At 54.5% G+C, this 13,391-nt stretch overlaps 3 protein-coding genes across 7 annotated transcripts; 1 reads left to right on the forward strand and 2 right to left on the reverse strand.

The window, feature by feature from the left end:
- Positions 1-886: 886 nt before the first annotated feature.
- On the reverse strand, positions 887-4,642 carry RAB34 (RAB34, member RAS oncogene family). Of its 4 annotated transcripts, none has more exons than XM_081219237.1 (11): positions 4,536-4,642; positions 3,654-3,866; positions 3,350-3,441; positions 2,445-2,510; positions 2,241-2,342; positions 2,060-2,124; positions 1,883-1,934; positions 1,612-1,693; positions 1,442-1,532; positions 1,221-1,328; positions 887-1,138 (listed from the first exon to the last, which is right to left on the reverse strand). In XM_081219237.1, the coding sequence occupies exons 2-11, from the start codon at positions 3,705-3,707 to the stop codon at positions 1,071-1,073; spliced, it is 780 nt and encodes a 259-aa protein (XP_081075363.1). In that variant the 5' UTR covers positions 3,708-3,866; positions 4,536-4,642; the 3' UTR covers positions 887-1,070. The 4 variants fall into 4 exon arrangements, with proteins under 4 accessions (XP_081075363.1, XP_081075361.1, XP_081075362.1 ...); XM_081219235.1 differs by having other exon boundaries at positions 1,221-1,352; XM_081219236.1 differs by having other exon boundaries at positions 2,445-2,513.
- Positions 4,643-6,087: 1,445 nt separating this feature from the next.
- Positions 6,088-9,558, forward strand: RPL23A (ribosomal protein L23a). The gene is made up of 5 exons (XM_081220333.1): positions 6,088-6,184; positions 6,781-6,964; positions 8,524-8,700; positions 9,194-9,263; positions 9,498-9,558. The coding sequence occupies exons 1-5, from the start codon at positions 6,160-6,162 to the stop codon at positions 9,510-9,512; spliced, it is 471 nt and encodes a 156-aa protein (XP_081076459.1). The 5' UTR covers positions 6,088-6,159; the 3' UTR covers positions 9,513-9,558.
- Positions 9,559-9,660: 102 nt separating this feature from the next.
- Positions 9,661-12,667, reverse strand: TLCD1 (TLC domain containing 1). Of its 2 annotated transcripts, none has more exons than XM_081220332.1 (4): positions 12,365-12,667; positions 11,113-11,195; positions 10,937-11,019; positions 9,661-10,535 (listed from the first exon to the last, which is right to left on the reverse strand). In XM_081220332.1, the coding sequence occupies exons 2-4, from the start codon at positions 11,174-11,176 to the stop codon at positions 10,152-10,154; spliced, it is 531 nt and encodes a 176-aa protein (XP_081076458.1). In that variant the 5' UTR covers positions 11,177-11,195; positions 12,365-12,667; the 3' UTR covers positions 9,661-10,151. The 2 variants fall into 2 exon arrangements, with proteins under 2 accessions (XP_081076458.1, XP_081076457.1); XM_081220331.1 differs by lacking the exon at positions 12,365-12,667 and adding an exon at positions 11,525-11,915.
- Positions 12,668-13,391: the final 724 nt, after the last annotated feature.

Here is a 13,391-nt window from a genome sequence, read left to right on the forward strand (position 1 = left end):
TGTGGGCTCGGTAGTTTGTGGCACGCGGGCTCTAGTTGAGTCGTGTGAGCCCAGTAGTTGTGGCGCGCAGGCTTAGTTGCCCCACAGCATGTGGGATCTTAGTTCCCTGACCAGGGATCGAACCCGCGTCCCCTGCACTGTAAGGTGGATTCTTTACCACTGGACCACCAGGGAAGTCCCCGTATGTCTTATCTTTAATCCAATTTAGTTTTTTAATTGTTTTAAAATATAAGAATACGCTACTGATAATTTTGTTAACTAATATAGTTAGATGTTATCAGATAGAACATTTCCTGAGTAAGAGCCCTGCCTCTACCTTCCTGGGCCTTCTGGTCAACCCAAAAAGCACCCAAAACTCATTCCCTTCTCACTGTGTTCCCCTCAAAGAAATATTTTTTAAAGGACAGGCAGGAAAAAGGTGAAAAAAAAATATATTATCCAACGGTGGACTTGGGTATAAGCACGATGTAGCAGGAGACATTTGGGGGGAAGGGACCAAAGGAAAAGGGCTCTCAAAGATCTCAAAAATTATTCAGATGTCATCCAGTGAGGGTTCGGTGCATCCCCCAAACGTGGTCCCTGAGCTCCTAGCCTGCCTGAGGCCTGCCCAGAGGCCAGGAATGGCCAGAATCCCAGAAGGCTCCAGTCCCAAGATCACCATACAGCCCTGCCCATTTCACATCCCTGATCCCCCACAAAGGACTCCAGCACCTAACCTGCTAATAACAGATATTTTAATGCATAAGGCATAGTGTGAGGCTGGGACTATTAAGCATCCTCAAACCCAGAGGGCCCAGCAGGCTGAGTAAGAGCAGCAGGGCCCACCCACCTCCCTACCACTGGGCAACCTGGAGAGCCCTGGAGGAGAGGGGCATCCAGTTTTTGGCACGGTGCCTGGGAGCAGGAAGTGACTAGCATGGTCCCAGCTATACCTCTGGGGATACTGCCACCAAGGGGCAGTTCTTTGGTCTGGAAAAAGTCAGTGCAAATGTCCAGGGGTTGAGCTCTGGGGGAGTAAAGGTGGCACACTGCCCCAGGGCTGGGCAGTCTCTGGACAGTACCCTCACCCGTTATGGGCAACACATGGGCTTCTTCTTGCTGGCAGTTAGGTAGAGGTTGCTGTCATCGCTGTTGATGCCTGAAGAAGGGTGAGAAACATGTGAGGCAGGGATTGGGGGGTCCCTGTGCCCTCTGCCACCCTCATCCAGGCGGGCACTCACGGACAACATCCCCAATACGCCGGGACCCCGATTTCTCCAGCTCAGCCAGCACGTTAGCCTCAAAGGTCAGGGCCGTCACACGAAAGAAGAATTCCCGGACATTTTCACCTGACACAGGGAGCAGTTTCAGGCCTGGGGTCAGTGAGCACAGCTGGAGTGTAGGAGTGAGAGGCAAGGTAGGCAGGAATGCCACAGCAGAAGGCGGGATGCCTCTGACTCACCAGTGAGAGATGAGACTGCCCAGTACTCGGCCTTCATCTCTTGGGCCACCTTGAGTGCATCTTTCTCCATTAGCATATACTGAGCAGGAGTCTGAGGGAAAGTCAGAGTCAGGTGCTGGGGGTGGGGTTTCCCTTGTCAAGGTGGGAATTCCCCCCACTGGCACACTCACACTCAGGTCTTTCTTGGAACCCACGAGGAAGAGAAGCACACTGGAAGGGTCATTCTCCTTGAGTGCATCAGCTAGCCACTGCCTGCCATAGACAGTGGACAGCAAGGGATGAGGGAGCTAGACAGGCTCCCCCCGCTGACACTTATACGCCCAGGGACCCTCTCTCTGGTCCTGGATACATTCTGCTCCTTCCCTTCCATGCTCCTGACCCCCCTCTTTTCTGAACCTTCTCTTCCCAGAGCCCCCATTATAGTTCAGCATGCGCACGTACTTGGTATGTTCCAGGGAGGCCACATCATTCAGGTTGAAAACGATGATGATGGCTGGAAGAGTGGAAGAAAACATGCAGAGTGTTGGGGAAGACACTACTGGTTCATTTCCACAATCCCTCCAGCCCTAGACTAGAGGCCAGGTGCTCCCACCTACCTCACTTAACCGTGGCCCTTACCTTGAGCTCCTCGGTAGTAGGTCGATGCAATGCATTTGAACCTCTCCTGTCCGGCGGTGTCCCAGCTGGGAGGAAGGGGGGGGGAACACAGGTATGTGTGGGGCAGGGTGGTGCTGGTGGCTGCGGTGGGAGATAGGTGCTGGGAGAAGGAACGGCGGGAAGGAGTGGAGGAAGAACTCACAGCTGCAGACTGAAGGGGACGCCCAGCACTTCAAATCGTTCCATCTCAAAGTCCACTCCGATGGTGGCCTTGTAGTTCTTATCAAAGGTGTCTTTGCAGAACCTGAGGGGGCACCAGATGCTCTGGTCCTGAGCCCAGCCCACCTGGCTAGACCTGGGCCCACTCTGCCCAGCCCAGCCCAGCTCAGCTGCAGCACCCTCTTACCTATTAATGAGACAAGTCTTCCCCACTGACAGGTCCCCCACCACAATGACCTTGGAGATCTTAAATCTGCTGGACACAAGAGTGGGCAGGAAAAGTGAGCGCTAGCTCTCTCACTCAGAGGAGTCCCAGTGCTCCCTAGTAGGTCCACAAAGGTAGCTGCACCCAGGCTGAGGTTACCATAGACACCAGGGCTGGACAGATATGCTGGGGAGGAGTGTTTTTGTTTTAGTATCAGAGAGACATGATTTTGAATTCCAGCTCTCACTTACTAGCTGTGTGACTCAGGACAAGTTTCTCAGCTTCTCTGAGCCTCAGTTTCAACCTTTGTTAAGTGGGGATTTAACATACATTTTACTGGGTTGTTGTGAAGGTTAAAATGAGATAAATGTCCTATATTCTGAGACATACACACACACACAAACATACATTCTAACATCTCTGAAATCAGGATACATCTTAAAAGTGGTGGTGTTTTCCATTTAATAAAAGACAATAATAGTATACAACACACTGCTTGGGCACACAGTAAATGCTCAATTACTGGTGGCAACTGTTAACAGTGTTATCTTTTTTTACCCACAATAGGACTCATCCCTCTAGGACTGCTCCCTGCCCTGGAGCTCAAATAGATGATGTGTGGGAAACTGAGCTGGTGACCACGCCCTCATGTTGGACACCTTCTCTGTGTCAGGAATTAAACTGCCACCTTCCTACCCCACCCCATCTCTTAGGACTTGCCACAACCTAGCTGGAAGAAACGGGAGCACACAGGGGCATGAAAAGGGGGAATAACCATGTAGCTGGTAAAAGCTGAAACGGAGCCTCCAGTTGTTGGCTCTGTAGCCTTGCTTTGACTACAGGTTTCCTGGGACTTTCTTTCTTCGTTCCGGGTATCTCTAACTCACCCCACGGTGCCTGTCCGGTGCTCCTGGCAGGCGCAGGTGACGCGGAGGTGGAAGTCTTTGTGCACGTGCAAAGCGGCCTCCTTCCTCAGGCACTGAGAGGGAGGGAAGAGACCGGGACTCGCCCAATCCTGGCCCTCTTCCCTCAACCAAGCAGCCCGCGGCGGGGGATGGGGAGGGGACCACCCAGAAGCAGCAGGCCTAGCTGGGCGGCAGGGCTGGGCCCAAGCCTGTTACTGGTCTGGTGCCGCCTCCTCCCCGCCCACACCCACCGCAGCCAGAAGCCCGACGTGGCCCTGGCGCCTACCTGGGGCAGCTCCGTCAGGACGCGGTCCCTCCGCACCGGCGCCAGAATGTTCATCTTGCCTGCGGCCTTGCGGGGCGCCCTGAGAAGGCGCGGAGGCCTGATCCGCCCCAGCGACCCGGGCCCGTGGAGACCCGACAATCACCCGCGACCGAGGGGTCCCGACTATAACTCGGGGCCACGGGGAGCCTACGGGAGCCCGTGGCCTCGGGGACGCTACAACCACCGCGGGCCACGGGGATGAGACAATCACCCGGGGCCGGGGCGAACCCACAATCACCCGGGCCCGGGGCGTCCCCAGGACGACTCGAGGGCGAGGAGACCCCTCGGCCGCCAAGTTGGGGCGTGGAGTCCCGTCTGGGGGGACCCGAGCCCGCGCTGACCCTACAATAACCCGGGGCCGGATAGTTCCTACAATAACTCGAGGCCGAGAAGACCCGACGACAACTCGGGGTTGAGGCGACCCTACCATAACAGAGAAGCCCGGGGGCGCGGAGCGGCCCCGCCACACGGGGTCAGTGTGGGCAGGGACGGCGCAGCACGGCCGGTGGACTGCTGGAGGAGGGGGCGAGGGGCCCAGTGCGCTGCAGGGCCTCGCGTCCCACTCGGCTCTCCCTTCGCAAGCGCTGTAACTTGATCCCCGGAAATTCCTGGAAAAGGGCCGCCCCCCGCCCCTCTCCCGGCAGCTCCAGGCCTCGCAGTCCGCCCCAGCCTCCCCCTCCCCTCCTCCCGCCAGCGCTGCCCCAGGTCAGGCTCCCCCTGCAGACGCCTCACCCCGCTGCGGGCCCGCCCTCACCCTGGTTGGAACCTGCCCAGATCGGGATCCCCCAGGTCTCTCTCCCCTGCACCTCCTGTGCCGGGCGGAGCCTCCATGGGGACCCTTACCCAGTCGAATTGGTGATGGGGAATCGGTGATCGCTGCGCAGCATCTGGCTGCGCCAGGAACCAGCGGGAGGGGAAAGGGGGAGAGAAGGGGCCCTAGGAGAGGCGGCGCTTCCCTCCTCAACTCCAGGCCCAGGACGTGACTCATAGGGTCTGCCCCCACTCGCCCTTCTGCCCTGGGAGGTGGTGGTGGGGAGCGTAGAGGGGGTGCCAGGGTCGGAACGAGGTGCCACCAAGGAGAGAGAGGTCCGAAATCTGGTGCGTTTTCCTCCAAGGCTTCCGTGTTAGATTGGGGGACTGGGGCGCCGAAGACCAAGCTGCCTCCCTTGGTGGAGGATAAAGGAGGGCTAGGGGACCCAGAATTCCTCCCTTTGGAGAAGTCACCGCTCTGGGACTTGGGGACTCTCCTTTGGTATGGGCGTTCTTCGCTCTGACCCCATTGAAATGTACCCCTACTCCCCCAGGACTTTTCTTTTTTGCAGTCTGCAGGCTAGAAGAGGGGGTAGCACACAACAGATCTCACCTTCAAAGGTGATTCCAGGAGAGGAGGGGGAGGACAGAAAGGCGATGTGATATGGGATAAGCACAGTCCTTCAAAGAAAACCCGAGCGGGCTTCCCTGGTGGCGCACTGGTTGGGAGTCCGCCTGCCGATGCAGGGGACACGGGTTCGTGCCCCGGTCCAGGAGGATCCCACGTGCCGCGGAGCGGCTGGGCCTGTGAGCCATGGCCGTTGAGCCTGCGCGTCCGGAGCCTGTGCTCCGCAGCGGGAGAGGCCGCAGCAGTGAGAGGCCCACACACCGCAAAAAAAAAAAAAAAGAAAAAAAGAAAACCCGAGCGTTTACTAAACCTTGCTCTGTGTCAGGAACTGAATTTGGGGACGCAAAGATGACTGGAGCAAGGAAGAGAAGACTGCTTAAAGGGAGGGGACTGTGAATGAAATTATTCCCAAGAAGAACGAGCGTATCCTGGAGAAATCTGATCTCTGGGTATTTGGAATAATTGCTAGAGTCTCTTCAAGACTATTAACGGGAAGACGCATGAAATCTGTCATAGGGGCAATGTGGTCACCTCCTACTTCTTCTGACGCTTTGCTCTTCCCCTCCGCCTGACTCGACTTTTTCTGCCACCTAATCACCGTGTTATAAATAATCCGTGTCCCCTCTCTCGACCTCAATTTCCACAGATGTCGGAGGGAGTTGGACTGGGCAAATTCTGCTCTAACGTTCTAGAATTTTGCTTCACTCTACCTGAGTTAATCTAACTACAGTATATTAATTCCAGTTTGCAGTGGAACTGCAATCCTGTAATCCTCCTCCCTAAAGTTGCTCAAGATGTGCGTGAAGTGCTCAGTCCCGTGCAGGTGCAGGCTACACCATCCACCCGCCACATAAAATAAACACGCGTCTCCAAAAAACTACAACCCCCATGAAGCTTTAGGGTCTAACAAACGGAGGGGTGGTGCTAGTTTAATCCCTCTCGCGAGGAAATAAAATCTAACTACCATTCCCGGCGGGCGCCGCGCTGCAGAGTATCCAATCAGCTTTAACTAGTAAGTATCGCGAGTCTTCTGTGAGACTTGACTCTATAAGCCCGTGGGAACAAGTCTCGGAAACCCTTTTCACGAAGATGGCGCCGAAGGCGAAGAAGGAAGGTGTGTGCTGGGGCTGGGGATACACAGCTGGCTGGCCTGGGGTCCCCGCAGAGTGAATGGACTGGGAGGATGGTGGCTGAGCCAGGCCTTGCGGTGTCTGCTGTGGGACCGCTCCTCGAGTTTTGGCAACGCTGAGGAGCGCGTGGGCCCAGCCTCATGGTCTGGGCTTCAGTGAAGCGTGTTGGGGAGGCAAGCCCGGCCGGTACCACCTGCGGGGGACAGCCAGACAGTCGGCTCTGGGGAGCTCCATGTCTCTAGGCCTGTAAGGAATCGGTACCCTCAACTTCCCTTTTATCCCCATGTTAAATGGGGCTATATACTCTCCGCCAATGGCTGGGCGACGGTATACATAAAACTACTAGTTCACATTTTTAGCAAGTGTCAAGCGTTCGGCTGTTGCTAGTTTCTTTCTCATCGTATCGCAAGTTCCCCCTAGAATCGTGCATATGATGGAAAAATTTTATAACTCCTGAGACCTGTGATGTCTTCAAAGGAACCACTGATGCACGTGTGGCCTGGGGCGCCCACTGTGGGTCTTGAGGCCAGAAGTGATTGATTTCTGAATCCCGCACCCTCGTTTTCTTTCCTTCTCTCAGTCCCTGCCCCTCCCAAAGCCGAAGCCAAAGCAAAGGCTTTGAAGGCCAAGAAAGCAGTGTTGAAAGGCGTACACAGCCACAAAAAAAAGAAGATCCGGACGTCACCCACCTTCCGACGGCCCAAAACACTGCGGCTCAGGAGGCAGCCCAAATATCCTCGGAAGAGCGCCCCTAGGAGAAACAAGTCAGTACTGCCCCGTACCCATGAAAAGATGTTGGGGTATCCTCCATTGGTAATTTGGAAATTTACCAAACCTAGAGCATGGCTTCTCAAAACCATGTTGGTACCTAGTGTGCTTCTCTAAAGGAAGTATGAAGAGAATAATGCCCTATTTAAGAACGAAAGGAGGCGTGTTTAGCATATTAGCAGGAATTGTTTAAAACAACCCAGAGTCACTGTCAAGATTAGCGACTTGTTAGGTTAATCATCATTTCATATGTAGTCTACTTTCTTGTGAGTATAAAGTGGGACTTAGATGTTCTTTGTTCGGGGTTCCAGGTTTAGGTTGCTCCTCGTTGCACTTTTTAAAATCTTTGCTGTGGGGAATAGTCCTTGAAGGTGAGGATGTGGGATGATTCTAGATTGATGAGATTCACTTATCTATATTGGACAGTGAAGACCTGCAGCAGTGTATGGCAACTTCTTTTCATTCACTTTCCCAAATGTTTACACTCAAGAAATGGTTGGGGGAGTGAGTGAGAAAGGTTAGGGTACTTGAGTGTTTTGGTGTCACTAGTCGTAATGACCGACCTTAGGGAGCACAGTTGAGGGTAGAGCCATGGTAGTGGTTACCACCAATGGGTCCTCCCACTGCTTCCTAAGAAAAGGGCAGGAGAGTGGATTGTGTCCACGGAGAAATGGACTTGACAGAATTTTTACTGCCATTTGGACCTAGAATTTAGTGTGATGAGAGATTGAGATCTGATCTCTACCTTCAAAAGAGGATGGTGTACCCAGGCAAATAGAGCCTTGCTTCTCTAAATTTCAGGGGGAAAGCTGTGTTAGATGGCCACTGTAACTTTAAACTGAGCTGTAAATAAAAATTTGCTTTCAAGAATGGATGGCTTGGGTTTCCCTGGTGGCGCAGTGGTTAAGAGTCCGCCTGCCGATGCAGGGACACGGGTTCGTGCCCCGGTCCGGGAGGATCCCACATGCCGCGGAGCAGCTAGGCCCGTGAGCCACGGCCGCTGAGCCTGCGTGTCCGGAGCCTGCACTCCGCAACAGGAGAGGCCGCGACGGTGAAAGGCCCGTGTACCGCAAAAAAAAAAAAAAAAAAAAAAAGAATTGATGGCTTGTAAGCCAGTTTTCAGCAACCAAAGGGGGCAAAACAGTCAATTCAGCCTCATAGTGAAGCACCAACATTCTTCGGAACCCTAGCCTGAGTTTCTAGATTCCATAGTCTTAACTTTGTGCTCTTGGGTTAAGTTGTCTAACCTCTTAAGTCTCAAATTTTTTCTAGAAATTTGCTCTTCAGAAATGTTGAGGTCAGGTAAAAGAATGAAGAAGGTTGGAACTCAAAAATGATTGTTTAATCATTTAAAGGATGAAAGCCCTTGAGACGTCCCCAAGCTGAGGCTCCAGGTCCCTAAGTTTCAGGGTGCACGTGATGACACTGTTCAGCGACCAAAGTCTGACACAGATGATTGCTGCCTCATCGTCTGACGCACCTGGGCTCCAAAAGAGGGCCCGTTCTTTATTTTACTAGGCCCAGGCCAGTTGACCCCATTTTGCCTCTCTCCCAGGCTTGACCATTATGCCATCATCAAGTTCCCCCTCACCACCGAGTCAGCCATGAAGAAAATAGAAGACAACAACACATTGGTGTTCATTGTGGATGTCAAGGCCAACAAGCACCAAATTAAACAGGCTGTGAAGAAGCTCTATGACATTGATGTGGCTAAGGTCAACACCCTGATCAGGTGAGTGGAGTCCTGTGGGATGGGGAGGAACCCAGGGCCTCTGGGCCTCTTGTCAGAAGCCAGGAAACCTGAATGGCATGAAATTCCTTGATGCTACTTTTGGGATCAGAAGTAGACTTCCCAGTGAGCAGCCTCTGCTGTAATTGCAGCCCCTTGTATGGAGTATGGACTTCTGAGGAAACATCAGCTGTCCTGCCTCTAGGACTTAAGGGGTTGGTGCTCATTTTCTTGATCCCTACCTCTAGACAGAAGCAGACCCTAGAGTAAGATACAGTTAATGTCAGAATGCCTGTGGTGTTTCCCATAAAATGGAATTGGCTTCATTTGTGGCTTAGTGGCTTCCCTGACCCCCTCTGCGCAAATGATGGAAAAATCACTATTTGGGGGGAAAAAACGACACGAACAAAGGAACCACTGAAGACTGGGGAGGAAGGAGGGGCATGGATGGGGGCAGTGAGGGCGGTAGGGACTAAGGCTTCCTCCTCCACCCTAGGCCTGATGGAGAGAAGAAGGCATATGTTCGACTGGCTCCTGACTATGACGCTTTGGATGTTGCCAACAAAGTAAGCTTCCTTTGCTACAAACTCCTTAACACCCCCGCTTCCTGGGTGCAAATGATGTGTCTGTTAGTGACCAAACCCTGACTTCGGTGATTAGTTCCAACTGACTGACTGTGCCCCGTCTTTAGTAGGCCCTACCCCTCACCATGTGCCCTCAGTTTGCTTTTTAACTTTGACATTTCCCGCTTAATATTCACATTTCAACTCCCAGTAACAGAGCTCCCTTTTGTTTTTCAGATTGGGATCATCTAAACTGAGTCCAGCTGGCTAATTCTAAAATATAAAAGTTTTCACTATATGTATGTTTCTTTTCTTTATGTTGATTTCTGGGTGGGAGGCCATACTATGGTATATACACACCTAAGTAACAGGGCTTGGGCAAGACTCTTGGTCTACTTAACCTGTTGGAACACTCAGCCCTATCACCTCGCCATACCTGTAACAGATATTTGTGACCCAGACTAGAGTTGATTGTCTTAGGACAACTACAACTTGTCCTCCATCATGAGGTAAGAGACCAAGCAAGAAGCTTTGCAAGAACCCCTTCCTTTATCTCTGGAAGAGGCTTTGTATGAAACCAATATCCAGAGTTTTCATTAGCATCCATTTCAGGGCAGTGTGGGTTGGCTGGCTTTCCGGTAGCACCCTGTCCCCATACCCATCTACCATGTCCAACCGGTCTGTCTGCTTCCCTCACCCCTTGCCCAAGGAAGGACAAGGACTTCAGAAGAGTGCTTTCATTAGTGTTTTCAATAGTGGATGCAGGCTTGAAAGGTGGAGTGGCTGGCCCCAGAGGACACCTCAGGCAAGGGGCTAAATCTCTTCTCAGTCTGTGTGAGGGTGTTCTTGGCTGTGTTTGCTGTCCTTGCCACAAGTACCTAACTGCGCTTTTCACTCAATCAAGAACTTGTCTTTGTGTTGCCGGCTGGGGACACCTTGGGGGCAGAAGTCAGAGCGGAGGAGGCGGGAAAAGTAGATGAGAATCATGACATCCAGCATAAGCAGGATGCCCAGCAGAAAGGTTCCCAGGTTCCTCTGGCCGGCGTAACCCAAGAAGAAATGGGTGAGGTAGGCCTGAGGGGCCAGGCGGAAAAGAAAGTACATAAACAAGTTGATGTATTTGTTGACTCGATAGAGGAGGAGGTCCTGAGCATTATTGATCTTCATCATCATCCGTATTGTGAGAAAGATGTTGCTGACCTCCACCAGCAGTGTTAGGACGCCCCCACCAACAAATCTGCTCCAAAAGATGCCTGAAAAGAAGGCACCCATAGCCTACAAGGCAAGGGAGAGAATGGGTTAGGGAACCCATATGTCAAGGCTTTCCTGGAAGTTGGTGGGAATAACAAGGCTACCAGATTGAGGGGTAGGAAATCTTCCCTTATTTGCTTTCTGAAATATAGTTTACAGTGGATTCAACAAGATTAAATTTTGATCCCTGCCCACAGATTCTCTGGGTGGAGTTTACAGTCTTAAGAAAGTGAGGCCATGATAGCTGGCCTCAAATAGTGAAGCAAGGGCCTAGAGACCCAGTCGTCAGCATTCTAGCATGAGAAGATGTGGGACACAGGGTGGGGATGGAGTTAAGAAAAGATGGTCTTTACCTCCCAGGTTCAGAAAGACAGCTGAGACTAGGTTGCTAGCACCAGGCCTACACCACATCCCCTGCTTCTCACCATGACGTGGTGGACGAGGTATTCCCAAGAAGCTCGTGCCTGTTGGCTAACCACAATATCCAGAGTGTCGTGGATGAAGTACCCTAGCGGAGGGTTGGGGGAAGAGGTCATAAATGGTACTGAACAAGAAGCTTATCCCTGTCCCCCCTTTTTAATGTTTCTTGGGCAAGACCTACCTGCGGAAAAGCAAACAAGCAGATAGCCAGAAAGCGACCATGCGCTCTCAACGTCCACCAGCATCTCAGGGGTCTGCCATATACTGGAAGGGAAGGGAGAAGGCAGGCTCTCATCTCAGGATCCCCAAGGACCCACAACTCCCCCCTCCATTACCCTTGCCAGTCCCCCGAGGGTCTGGGCTGGCGCTATTGGCTGACGGGGGAGCCAGGAGGGGCTCGGCTGAAACCCAGGTGTCTCCTGTTTCCCAGGTGAGAACCCCCCCGCTCCCCAGGCGCTGCTGCCGCTCCTGTTTGGACAGCATTTTAAACCGGGAATCGGGTGAGACTGCCTGGGCCTTAGCCCGCCGGTGAGTGATGGAAAGAGTAACGCGGGGTCCCCGGGCCACCTTCACTCCCCCAGTCCTCCACTCACCACAGCAGCGCCCAGATCCCTGATACAATGGAATGGGCGAAGGAGACGAGAAGGTTGTGCCAGCGCCAGGTGCGCAGGGGGTCGGCGCGCACGTGCGCAGGCAGGGGCAGGCGACAGAGCGCGTGCCGGAGCGCCCGGAAGGTCAGCGTGGCGCCCAGGAGCAGCGGCAGGGCGGGGAACAGCATTGGGGGCATGCTGGCCCTCCCTGCCTCTGTCTGTCCGCCCTCTAGGTGGCCTCCTCCGGCCGTTCGGGAAAGGGGCTCCCTCTCGGGCCGGTCCACCCCGGACGCCTATGCTGCCGGCCGCCGGCCTCACACACACGGTTTCGGCGGAGACCTCTAGGCCCCTTCGCTCCTCCAGTTCCCTCCCCAACGGCCTCTGCCCCCGCCCCCTTCCCGCCCCGCCCGCCTGTCCCCGCCCCTCGGGCGCCTCTGCAGCGCGGAGGGCGCGAGCCCCATTTCCCGGGGCCCCCTCTGGCGCCTCGAGGATCCCGCGGACTTCGGGCAAAATGGGCTGTCCTAGGGGCGCCGCCATCGAGCCACCCCTCGCTGGCAGCTCCCGACTGCCGACGGAGTCCCACTTCGCTCGCTTGGCCTCGTTAACCCGCATAACCACTTTCCCCAGGGGTCCCGGCTCCCCTTCCTGGGCGGGTACTGAGATAACTCTCTCTCCCCTCCCTCAACTCCTTTGTGGGCAGAACTAAGCGAGGCCCGTCACAACCCACGTCCTTAATCCCTGGTTCTGGGGACCAGCCGTTGCCCCGCTTCGGACTGTGATCTCCGCCCGGACCTTGTACCCCTGGATCACTAGCTTCTTCGAGCCCAAGACGAACACGTTTACCTGCCTCTACCTCGTCCCGCACCGAGTCGGTACCTAGAAACTGTCGACTAACTCATCACCCATCCTCCCGTCCGGCTCTTGGGTTCCTGGGGCCGCGCGGCAGTCACAGTCCTCCCTCAGACAGTCCCAACTCTCTTCTCCCTGCTCCCTGGAGGCTGGGGCGGGGAAGACGGCCGATTTGCCCAGGCCGCTGGGGTGACCCTCACTCTGCAGGCCAGTGGCGTGGAGCAGTTGCAGCTTGCGACCACTAGGTGTCAGCCTGTTCTCACCGTGGCGCGGGATCCCCTCCCGCCCGCGAAGGAACCAAGCAAACTGAAGGGCGGCGGAGAGGCGGGGGCGGGGGTAAAGGAGAAAGGAGTAGTTGGGGCGGGGGCGGGGGGGAGGTGGTGGAGGTGCTGCGAGAGGGAGGAAAAGCCAGAAACCCGAGGCGCAAAGCGGTTTGGGTGTTTGTTCTGCCTCCCCTGACGGCTCCAAGGTTACACATTAACCCCTCTGGGGCTTCTTGGTCAACCAAGGCCCGATCGGTTTCTAGGTGAGAGCACGGAGTGTGCCGGCTGAGCGGCCTTCTCCTCTGCTCTCCCCTTTGCTCACAGGGCAGCTTTGTCCGACAGCCACAGCGGCCTGAGCCAGACTGAGGGTCCCTCATGAGGGGCCCTTCCAGTGGTCATTCCACGTGGGTAGGTTTGGGCACCCTTTCAAGGGGCAGGGTGGGAGCTGAAGATAAACACCCCTTTCCCCACGTTCCTCGCCCACTCAAATAGGGATGCTATCCCTTAGCTAATCACCATCCTTCCTGCTCCCTAAACTGAGCTTTTATGGAGCTCGTGAAGAGCAGGAGGCGCCAGGGAGCGACCTGGAATTAAACTCACTTCTGGTCAAGATCTTAGATAATTGTACTAACCGACGACCCCCTACCTCTGGGCAGAAGCCTTGAACCCATATCAGCCGAACAAGAGTCTTTCCCCCTCTCCCCGAAGCTTTCAGGTAGTAGTCCACTCCCTCCCATCTTCCCCCAAGGAGGTTCTCT

This window comes from Mesoplodon bidens, assembly GCF_964165515.1.
Source record: "Mesoplodon bidens genome assembly, chromosome: 19".
NCBI lineage: Eukaryota > Metazoa > Chordata > Mammalia > Artiodactyla > Ziphiidae > Mesoplodon > Mesoplodon bidens.